Here is a 12,500-nt window from a genome sequence, read left to right as displayed (position 1 = left end):
GGAAATTAATAAAAACTTAAACCTTAAAATGCAAAAGTGACTAGAAAAATCTATATTAATGTATAAATAATAGTAAAATATCACTGGTCTCTCATTAACTTAAATGATTTAAACTATTTTTACTACATGGTGTTACATGCATTTTCCAAAAACATGAAATACAATTTATAAATTGGAAAAATATCCTGACTTTATTAAAATGGAAACCCTTGTACAGAAGTGTGTCTTTATGGAAGTATCAGCATTCATTTATAATAAAAACTTGAATAGCAGCGTAAAGCTTGATGCCATAATACTTTATTATATTTATCATGACTTTTTAGTTAATCTCTATTAATTTTTTTCTAATATCCTCATATTTTCAAGACTGTTCATAGGATTAAATACTACAAAGTTCAGATTTTTTTTATTAGTTTTTGAACAGTAAAACACATTTTTTTTTGTCTCTTCTGCTCACCAAAGCTGTATTTATCTGATCAAAAACACAGTAAAAATTTTAAATATTATTATAATCTAAAATATCGGTTTTCAATGTGAATATACAGTAAAGTGTAATTTATTCCTGTGAATTTCCAGCATCATTACTCCAGTCTTCAGTGTCACACGATCCTTCAGAAATCACTCTAATATGAGGATCTGATGCTCAAGAAACATTTATGATTATTATCAGTGTCATATTTTTGTGGAAACTAATTTTTCTGATGAATATAACGTGTCTTTACGTCACTTCTGAGCAATTTAATGCGTCCTTGATGAATAAAAGCGCCATGTTTTTAATCTCAGTGGTGTCGAACGATAACAGAATCTGAAATGAAGCTTTTGAAAGATGCAGGAGTTGTTGTTGAGGAAGCGTTTGACAGTGACTGTCTTCATTCTCCTGGACTGTCACATAAACACAGCCTGTCACGGCTTTATTGAACATCATAAACACACACTTCCACAGATCTTCTGTGAACCGGCGGGGAAAACAAGACATTACGTATTTTTCAATTCCCACCTGTCACTCCGCCGTGAATCCCGAGTCAATTAGTCAGTCGGAGGAACAGACTGTCACAAACAGGGTCTGGAGCGCACAGAACCAACACTGTGTGTCTTCCAGAACAAAGACCGAAGCTTCAGTGAGATGCAGAACTCACTTCTGTCTTTATATGTACAGATGAAACTCGGAAAATTAGAATATCGTGCAAAAGTTCATTCAGTAATTCAACTTAAAAGGTGAAACTAATATATTATATAGACTCATTACATGCAAAGTGAGATATTTCAAGCCTTTATTTGTTATAATTGTGATGATTATGGCGTATAAATATGAAAACCTTTCACAATATTCTAATTTTGACTGGGGTTTTCATAAGCTGTAATCCATAATCATCAAAATTATAACAAATAAAGGCTTGAAATATTTCACTTTGCATGTAATGAGTCTATATAATATATTAGTTTCAGCTTTTAAGTTGAATTACTGAATGAACTTTTGCACCATATTCTCATTTTTCCGAGTTTCACCTGTAGATGTGGAGTTAATAAACGTGACTCGACATTCTTAAATCACGATACATTTACCAGAGAAGCAAAATGACTGAAGATATTCATCCAAATGAAGTGAACAAGAACAAATATCTGTCAGCGGACTCAGAAAAATAATCTTCATTCTAAAGGGAAAACAAGATATGGTAACACTTTACTTGAAAGTGTTACTATGGTAACACTTTACATAAGACTGTCGTGACACCTTCATAATCATGACATGACACATGTGAAGGAGGTTTATGCATGTTTATGACAACTGTCATTAAGTGTCATTCGCTCAATTATGACATTTTGAATGCAAATATGACATTGTTTGAGATGTCTTTGTTATGACTACTACTTGACATAAACCAATACATCATAACCTGTCATAAATATGTCATAAACATGACATAGCAGATTAATCATCAAACTTAAGAAAGCACTTAGCTTTATGGGTTAACATTACATTAAATTATGGTTGGTTTTGACATTGGCTGTCATGAGGCATTATAACTGTGTCATGAATATTTTTCTTGACTACAGTGGTACAAATCTAATTTGTCATTAAACAGTTATAATGGCCTCATGACAGCCAATGTCAAAACCAACCACATGACAGTTTAATGTAATGTTAACCCATAAAGCTAAGTTCTTTCTTAAGTTTGATGATTAATCTGCTATATCATGTTTATGACAAATTTATGACAGGTTGTGTTGTCTTGGTAATGTCAAGTTGTCATGACAAAGACACTGACAGGTTATGATGATGTATTGGTTTATGTCAAGTTGTCATAACAAAGACATCTCAAACAATGTCATATTTGCATTCAAAATGTCATAATTTAGCGAATGACACTTAATGACAGTTGTCATAAACATGCATAAACCCTCCTTCACATGTGTCATGTCATGATTATGAAGGTGTAATGTCAGTCTTATGAACACCCCTTCAAGTAAAGTGTTACCCAAGTTATTTTTGGAAGATATTTGTTCTTGTTTTAATCTCAAAGTCAGTTCATTTGGATATTTTTTTAAGTAATTTCGCTTCTTCTCCAGTAAATGTGTCTTGATGTAAGAATGTTTAGATATTAGTGCTGGAAAACGAGACGGAAACACTGAGGAAGAGCATGTTTTTGGGGATTGTGATGCTGTTCTTTAGGAAATGTTGATAAAAGGGAGGAAAAGCTTTGGCCAAAAGTTGAACAAACATCAAATGTGAGGGAATTTACACACAATGATGATCAGAAATTAAAAGTGAAGCGTGACATTTCTGCCCTGCAATACATGCAATATATTCCTATGTTATATTAGTATAGGGAAAAGTATTTATTATAAGTATTATTTATATTCTAAACAAAAATTATATATATATATATATATATATACACACACACATACACACACATTTATATATTAAATTGTATACATGTGTGTACATATATATATATATATATATATATATATATATATATATAAAAATACATATATGCATAAAATATATGCAAATAAATATATTTGTTAATAATAATAATGGATTAATTAAGTAATTCATTATTTAATATTCCTATATTATTATAATAGGAAAATATTTTTTTTCATAATTTTGCCATAAAATTCAAATTAAAGACAGAATTTGTCATAAAATTATCATAATTCATTTTCATAAGCAACACCAGAGTCGTGAGTTTGATTCCCAGGGAATGACATGAACTGATCAAATGTTTATCTTGAATGCATGGAAATCTATGGATAAAATAATCTGACAAATGCACAAATGTAATCATATTTCTATGTGTACGTAAACACAATAAAGCTTAACTTACTTCCTAAATCTTGATATTCTTACCTCTCGACTTCATCCCAATGAAGCGGTTCTCCACGATATCGATTCGCCCCACGCCATGCTTTCCACTGTGAAACGAGAGAGTCGGTTATTGATTAATAAATAAATAACAATGCATATATTCTCAAGTGACACATGCTGTGCAAAATAACATTTGTACGTTTACGTGGCTGTTTATGATTGGATGACATGTAAAGTTTAAGGAGCCACAGTGAAGACAAGCATTGAGCAACTCTAGAAAAGTTCCTCCTGAATTCTCGACTGTGTAAACGCTGTGTTTGACGTGTGTAGTCGCGGTTCTGCTCACCCGATCTCGTTCAGGTAGGAGAAGATCTCCAGCGGAGTGTCTTTAGATTTCCCTTCCTTCACGTGCGTCACTTTGACTGGAACACCTGGAAGTATGAAAACACATTAATATGATGATGAGAAATCCTTCTTCTCCACTTCTGTCAGCTGATGGAGTTTGAGTTTCTGACACTGGCTCGCGTTTGCCTGGGATTTAAAACGCTCTTCATATTCAGTCGTTCTGCATTACTGGCTTCACTGCGCTCACACTGACGGATCAGAAACCTTTTTTGTTGCTTTAATCGCTGAATCAACTTTGTTTCATAATTGAATTCATAACTGATAGACAAACAAAATGACAGAACGACAACGACAGACAGACAAATGAGCATAGAGATGGGTAGATGGATAGAGAGACAAATGGACAGATAGATAGATAGATAGATAGATAGATAGATAGATAGATAGATAGATAGATAGATAGATAGATAGATAGATAGATAGATAGATAGATAGATAGACAAATGATGGATGGATAGATGGACAAATGGACGGAGAGATGGATGGATGGACAGATAGATAGATAGATAGATAGATGGATGGACAGACAAATGGACAGATAGATAGATAGATAGATAGATAGATAGATAGATAGATAGATAGATAGATAGATAGATAGATAGATAGATGGATAGATGGATAGATGGATAGATGGATAGATAGACAAATGATGGATGGATGGATGGAAAAATGGACGGAGAGATGGATGGATGGACGGATAGATAGATAGATAGATGGATGGATAGACAAATGGAGAGAGAGATAGATAGACAAATTATGGATGGATGGATAGACAAATGGACGTAGAGATGGATGGATGGATAGATAGATAGATGGATGGACAGACAAATGGACGGAGAGATAGATAGATAGATAGATAGACAAATGATAGATGAATGGATGGATGGATAGACAAAGGGATGGAGAGATGGATGGATGGATAGATAGATGAGGAGGAGGATAACACATGAGAACACAGGAAAACACAGGGAAGAGGAGAATACAGGAGAACACAGGAGAGAGGGAGGAGAACAGATGAGAACACATGGAAGAGGGAGGAGAAGGAGGAGAACACAGGAGAACACAGGGAAGAGGGAGGAGGAGAAGGAGAACACAGGGAAGAGACCTGACGAGGGGGAGGGGAATACAGGGAAGAGGGAGGAGAAGAGGAGAACACAGGAGAACACACGGAAGAGGGAGGAGAAGAGGAGAATACAGGAGAACACAGGAGAACACAGGAGAGAGGGAGGAGAACAGATGAGAACACATGGAAGAGGGAGGAGAAGGAGGAGAACACAGGAGAACACAGGGAAGAGGGAGGAGAACACAGGAGAACACAGGAGAGAGGGAGGAGAAGGAGGAGAACACAGGAGAACACAGGGAAGAGGGAGGAGAACACAGGAGAACACAGGAGAGAGGGAGGAGAAGGAGGAGAACACATGGAAGAGGGAGGAGAAGGAGGAGAACACAGGGAAGAGGGAGGAGAACACAGGAGAACACAGGAGAGAGGGAGGAGAACACAGGAGAACACAGGAGAGAGGGAGGAGAACAGATGAGAACACATGGAAGAGGGAGGAGAAGGAGGAGAACACAGGGAAGAGGGAGGAGAACACAGGAGAACACAGGAGAGAGGGAGGAGAAGGAGGAGAACACAGGAGAACACAGGGAAGAGGGAGGAGAACACAGGAGAACACAGGAGAGAGGGAGGAGAACACAGGAGAACACAGGAGAGAGGGAGGAGAACAGATGAGAACACATGGAAGAGGGAGGAGAAGGAGGAGAACACAGGAGAACACAGGGAAGAGGGAGGAGAACACAGGAGAACACAGGAGAGAGGGAGGAGAAGGAGGAGAACACATGGAAGAGGGAGGAGAAGGAGGAGAACACAGGGAAGAGGGAGGAGAACACAGGAGAACACAGGAGAGAGGGAGGAGAACAGATGAGAACACATGGAAGAGGGAGGAGAAGGAGGAGAAGGAAGAGAACACAGGGAAGAGGGAGGAGAACACAGGAGAACAAAGGAGAGAGGGAGGAGAAGGAGGAGAACACAGGAGAACACAGGGAAGAGGGAGGAGAACACAGGAGAACACAGGAGAGAGGGAGGAGAAGGAGGAGAACACATGGAAGAGGGAGGAGAAGGAGGAGAACACAGGGAAGAGGGAGGAGAACACAGGAGAACACAGGGAAGAGGGAGGAGAACACAGGAGAACACAGGAGAGAGGGAGGAGAAGGAGGAGAACACAGGGAAGAGGGAGGAGAACACAGGAGAACACAGGAGAGAGGGAGGAGAAGGAGGAGAACACAGGAGAACACAGGGAAGAGGGAGGAGAACACAGGAGAACACAGGAGAGAGGGAGGAGAAGGAGGAGAACACATGGAAGAGGGAGGAGAAGGAGGAGAACACAGGGAAGAGGGAGGAGAACACAGGAGAACACAGGAGAGAGGGAGGAGAACAGATGAGAACACATGGAAGAGGGAGGAGAAGGAGGAGAACACAGGAGAACACAGGGAAGAGGGAGGAGAACACAGGAGAACACAGGAGAGAGGGAGGAGAAGGAGGAGAACACAGGAGAACACAGGGAAGAGGGAGGAGAACACAGGAGAACACAGGAGAGAGGGAGGAGAAGGAGGAGAACACATGGAAGAGGGAGGAGAAGGAGGAGAACACAGGGAAGAGGGAGGAGAACACAGGAGAACACAGGAGAGAGGGAGGAGAACAGATGAGAACACATGGAAGAGGGAGGAGAAGGAGGAGAACACAGGGAAGAGGGAAGAGAACACAGGAGAACACAGGAGAGAGGGAGGAGAAGGAGGAGAACACAGGAGAACACAGGGAAGAGGGAGGAGAACACAGGAGAACACAGGAGAGAGGGAGGAGAAGGAGGAGAACACATGGAAGAGGGAGGAGAAGGAGGAGAACACAGGGAAGAGGGAGGAGAAGGAGGAGAACACAGGGAAGAGGGAGGAGAACACAGGAGAACACAGGGAAGAGGGAGGAGAACACAGGAGAACACAGGAGAGAGGGAGGAGAAGGAGGAGAACACAGGAGAACACAGGGAAGAGGGAGGAGAACACAGGAGAACACAGGAGAGAGGGAGGAGAAGGAGGAGAACACAGGAGAACACAGGGAAGAGGGAGGAGAACACAGGAGAACACAGGGAAGAGGGAGGAGAACACAGGAGAACACAGGAGAGAGGGAGGAGAACAGATGAGAACACATGGAAGAGGGAGGAGAAGGAGGAGAACACAGGAGAACACATGGAAGAGGGAGGAGAAGGAGGAGAACACAGTAGAACACAGGGAAGAGGGAGGAGAAGGAGGAGAACACAGGAGAACACATGGAAGAGGGAGGAGAAGGAGGAGAACACAGGAGAACACAGGGAAGAGGGAGGAGAAGGAGGAGAACACAGGAGAACACAGGGAAGAGGGAGGAGAACACAGGAGAACACAGGAGAGAGGGAGGAGAAGGAGGAGAACACAGGAGAGAGGGAGGAGGAGGAGGAGGAGGAGGAGAGAAAAGACCCAAACACGCTCTCATTAGCATTCATCACGCTCACAGTTCTGCCAATCATGTTCCTGCTCGTCTCTCACCGCTGGAAACCTTAAGCCCTGTGAGAAGAACACACCTAGAGAACAAGCTGGACGTCCTACCAGACATTGCAATCATGCAATCAGTACTTCATTATGATGCTTTTCCCGTGGAATAAAAAGTGCAAGTTGTCTCAGCATGTCAGTCAAGCTCCAAAACAGACAGCAAAAAAACACCATAAAAGTATATATTTCATGTCTATTTATTTCAGTAATAAAAATGACAAAAGCACATGATGAAATGACTACAAATTAAGCTAAAATTAACACGACAACTAATAAAATAAAAACGGCTGTTACTGTTTTTTTTGAGTCACTGTGATAAAAAAAAGATGCCCCCTTAAATTTAATACAATCAACTTGGATGTTAAACCAATAAACTCACTTTAAAAAATGAGTTGAATCTTGCATTACTTATAAAAAAGTTGAAAATTGCTTCACTTATTTGTTAAATTACTAAAAATTAAGCAAAAATGAACATGAAAACTAATAACATATAATAAAACTAATTCAAAGTATTAAAAAAATGACTGTTCTGAAGTCATATGCCGCTTTCTCTTATATCGAATATGATGCTAACGTTGGACCTTGGATGTTAAACTAATTTCAACTCAAATTACATTACACTGACTTAAAAAAATTAGTAAAATCTTGCATAACTTGAAAATTTCTTAATTTATTTTGATGAGTTGCAATGTAAAAACATATGTGGTAAACATTTTTCACAGTTAATGAACTGTTGTTGCATGGAAAAGATCTGCGTGAAGATTTTCAGAACTTAATCTGAGTTTAGAAGTAAATAATGAGGAATATTGGTCTCATATGCAGAGCCCGAGGGCCACAGGACAGCAAAAGAGCTCCCGGACCCTTCAAATAGTTAATAATTAGATTAAAAGTTCAAATAAATGAAACGCAGCGTGAACGCAGAGTCTCTCGGCCACTTCGTCTCTCTGTCCTCATTCACCGTGCTTATTCTATTCGTTCCCTCGGCCTTAGAAAGGCAACAATGGCACAGAAGACACAGTTGTAGGAAAAATTACTGCTTTACATTTTTCCTCTCTTTCCTCTTTTTTTTTGTTCCCCCTTTTGAGGAGCCGGAGAAGACATGGCAAAAGAAACGGGGGTTAAAATGACAAGAGGGAAAAAGGTTTGGTAGTTAAAATTCCTTTTTATCAAGGAGAGAGAGAGAGTGCTGAGAAAGTGAGCAGAAGAAAAGAAAGATAAACCAGGTCTTTACAGGAGCGGGGCGTTGACGGGGGGGTGGGGGGGGGGGGGTCATTGTGAGAATCACTAAAACAAGCTTTTCTCATGGACATTAAATGGACGTGCTCAAATATCTATGAATACTGATGGCCGATCAAAACGGATCATAGAACACAATGACGTCGCTGTCTGATAAATCACATTACTAGTTCACTGGGGTCCCGCGCAACTATTGAGATTCTAATTCCCCCAAAACTACGGGAACCAAGTCTTGACGCACTTTGTTTAACTGCGTGAAAACAAGTTTCTTTGAGTGACAGCTAACATTCCACCACCGCTTTATCATCATATACTACAGCAAACCACACAGCTCTCTATCAGCATCCCTACAGTAAACTCACATACACGCTTATACACTATATAGCAAAAATACCATCTCTAAACCGCTACATGAATGAATAAATGCAACTATAAGTTATGAAGATATTCTAAATATTATGTTTTTCTGCTTTGATACCATGTGTAATGTGAAAAACACAACTATTGAGATTCTAATTCCTCCAATATATATATATATATATATATATATATATATATATACACTATATAGCAAGAATCTACTGCAAAAATACCATCTTTAAACCGCTAAATGAATAAATTAATGCAACTAAGTTATAAAGATATTCTAAATATTATGTTTTTCTGCTTTGATACCATGTGTAATGTGAAAAACACAACTATTGAGATTCTAATTCCTCCAATATATATATATATATACACTATATAGCAAAAATCTACTGCAAAAATACCATCTTTAAACCGCTAAATGAATAAATAAATGCAAATAAGTTATGAAGATATTATAAATATTATGTTTTTCTGCTTTGATACCATGTGTAATGTGAAAAACACAACTATTGAGATTCTAATTCCTCCAATATATATATATATATATATATATACACTATATAGCAAAAATCTACTGCAAAAATACCATCTTTAAACCGCTAAATGAATAAATAAATGCAAATAAGTTATGAAAATATTATAAATATTATGTTTTTCTGCTTTGATACCATGTGTAAAGTGAAAAACACAACTATTGAGCTTCTAATTCCTCCAATATATATATATATATATATATATATATATATATATATACGCTATATAGCAAAAATCTACTGCAAAAATACCATCTTTAAACCGCTAAATGAATAAATAAATGCAAATAAGTTATGAAGATATTATAAATATTATGTTTTTCTGCTTTGATACCATGTGTAATGTGAAAAATACAACTATTGAGATTCTAATTCCTCCAATATATATATTTATATAATATATACACTATATAGCAAAAATCTACTGCAAAAATACCAACTTTAAACCGCTAAATAGATAAATAAATATTATGTTTTTCTGCTTTGATACCATGTGTAATGTGAAAAACACAACTATTGAGATTCTAATTCCTCCAATATACATATATACACTCACCGGCCACTTTATTAGGTACCCCATGCTAGTAACGGGTTGGACCCCCTTTTGCCTTCAGAACTGCCTCAATTCTTCGTGGCATAGATTCAACAAGGTGCTGGAAGCATTCCTCAGGGAGTTTGGTCCATATTGACATGATGGCATCACACAGTTGCCGCAGATTTGTCGGCTGCACATCCATGATGCGAATCTCCCGTTCCACCACATCCCAAAGATGCTCTATTGGGTTGAGATCTGGTGACTGTGGAGGCCATTTTAGTACAGTGAACTCATTGTCATGTTCAAGAAACCAATTTGAAATGATTAGAGCTTTGTGACATGGTGGAAGTAGCCATCAGAGGATGGGTACATGGTGGCCATAAAGGGATGGACATGGTCAGAAACAATGCTCAGGTAGGCCGTGGCATTTAAACGATGCCCAATTGGCACTAAGGGGCCTAAAGTGTGCCAGGAAAACATCCCCCACACCATTACACCACCACCACCAGCCTGCACAGTGGTAACAAGGCATGATGGTTCCATGTTCTCATTCTGTTTACGCCAAATTCTGACTCTACCATCTGAATGTCTCAACAGAAATCGAGACTCATCAGACCAGGCAACATTTTTCCAGTCTTCAACTGTTCAATTTTGGTGAGCTCTTGCAAATTGTAGCCTCTTTTTCCTATTTGTAGTGGAGATGAGTGGTACCCGGTGGAGTCTTCTGCTGTTGTAGCCCATCCGCCTCAAGGTTGTGCGTGTTGTGGCTTCACAAATGCTTTGCTGCATACCTCGGTTGTAACGAGTGGTTATTTCAGTCACTGTTGCCCTTCTATCAGCTCGAACCAGTCTGGCCATTCTCCTCTGACCTCTGGCATCAACAAGGCATTTCCGCCCACAGAACTGCCGCTCACTGGATGTTTTTTCTTTTTCGGACCATTCTCTGTAAACCCTAGAGATGGTTGTGCGTGAAAATCCCAGTAGATTAGCAGTTTCTGAAATACTCAGACCAGCCCTTCTGGCACCAACAATCATGCCACGTTCAAAGTCACTCAAATCAACTTTCTTCCCCATACTGATGCTCGGTTTGAACTGCAGGAGATTGTCTTGACCATGTCTACATGCCTAAATGCACTGAGTTGCCGCCATGTGATTGGCTGCTTAGAAATTAAGTGTTAACGAGCAGTTGGACAGGTGTACCTAATAAAGTGGCCGGTGAGTGTATATATACACTATATAGCAAAAATCTACTGCAAGAATACCATCTTTAAACCGCTAAATGAATAAATAAATGCAACTATAAGTTATGAAGATATTATAAATATTATGATATTCAGTGTATTTTGCAAAACGCTTTACAAATAAATTTGACTTGACATGCAATTTATTTAGGCTACTTTAGATTAATTAAATGATCACTCAGCTAATAATATTACATTCTTTTTTTAGTGCAATTAATATTTTAGAGCAGATGAAATAGTCTAGACAATAAAAATAAACACTTTTACCTTTATTGCTTTACAGCGTTAACTGTCAATATTCTTGCAAAATGCACACTGTTTTTATTTTATTTATCTTTATTTTACCAGGATAAACTCTTATCACAATAACTTCATCCGCATGCATATACTCACATATATTAATATATAGCAAATCTAAACTGGCTGATTTGTTTATTTTGTTGCTAAACGTAACATTATCATGGGACACTTTCTTTATTCCCCTTTCTCCGCCTTCACATATTTTCATAATCATCATAAATCACTGGAAAGCTAAAACACTCAAAACTTATCAACAGTTTTGAAATTGGTACTTTAAAACATTTTAGCGGCTCAATTTGTGCGATATCAACATCAAATTTGAAACACAGACAAATAATTGGTTTAGAGTCCAAATTATTTCGTAAATTCAGAATCAAGATTCTCCCACGATTCTCAAAAGACAACTAAACAAAATTTAACGTGATTTATTTACTAGAGGTTCTGATAAAATGTTAGTTGCTGCAGTCTATTTAAAAATGTGTATTTAATCTGAATGAATGAATTAAAAAAATGGGTTGAGTGAATGATTCAATGACTCACTTAAAGACTTCACTTGTTTCATTACTGTATGAATCAGGGTTTTTGAACAAATCTTTTGAGTGAATGATTCAATGACTCACTTAAAGACTTCACTTGTTTCATTACTGTATGAATCAGCGTTTTTGAACAAATCTTTTGAGTGAATGATTCAATGACTCACTCATAAAGACTTCACTTGTTTCATTACTGTATGAATCAGGGTTTTTGAACAAATCTTTTGAGTTAATGATTCAATGACTCACTTAAAGACTTCACTTGTTTCATTACTGTATGAATCAGGGTTTTTGAACAAATATTTTGAATGATTGATTCAACGATTTCACTTGTTCCATTAATGTATGAATCAGCGTTTTTGAACGAATCTTTTGAGTGAATGATTCAATGACTCACTCAAAGAATTCACTTGTTTCATTACTGTATGAATCAGCGTTTTTGAAGAAATCTTTTTGAGT

The 12,500-nt window shown here is 38.0% G+C and overlaps 1 protein-coding gene across 1 annotated transcript in view; it reads right to left on the bottom strand.

Annotated features, from left to right (window-relative positions):
- Positions 1-12,500, bottom strand: part of ass1 (argininosuccinate synthase 1) — a 62,630-nt gene that overhangs the window by 16,810 nt on the left and 33,320 nt on the right. Inside the window, exons 10-11 of the mRNA XM_056255101.1 lie at positions 3,663-3,747; positions 3,359-3,423 (exon numbers count right to left, since the gene is read on the bottom strand). Coding sequence (XP_056111076.1) covers positions 3,359-3,423; positions 3,663-3,747 — 150 coding nt within the window. The remainder of the gene's footprint in view (positions 1-3,358; positions 3,424-3,662; positions 3,748-12,500) is intronic.

This window comes from Rhinichthys klamathensis, unplaced genomic scaffold (genome assembly GCF_029890125.1).
Source record: "Rhinichthys klamathensis goyatoka isolate OS25496 unplaced genomic scaffold, OSU_Roscu_1.1 h1tg000118l_1, whole genome shotgun sequence".
Lineage (NCBI taxonomy): Eukaryota > Metazoa > Chordata > Actinopteri > Cypriniformes > Leuciscidae > Rhinichthys > Rhinichthys klamathensis.
The sequence above is the reverse complement of the archived record's forward strand: the minus strand, read 5'-3'. Positions and strand labels throughout refer to the sequence as shown.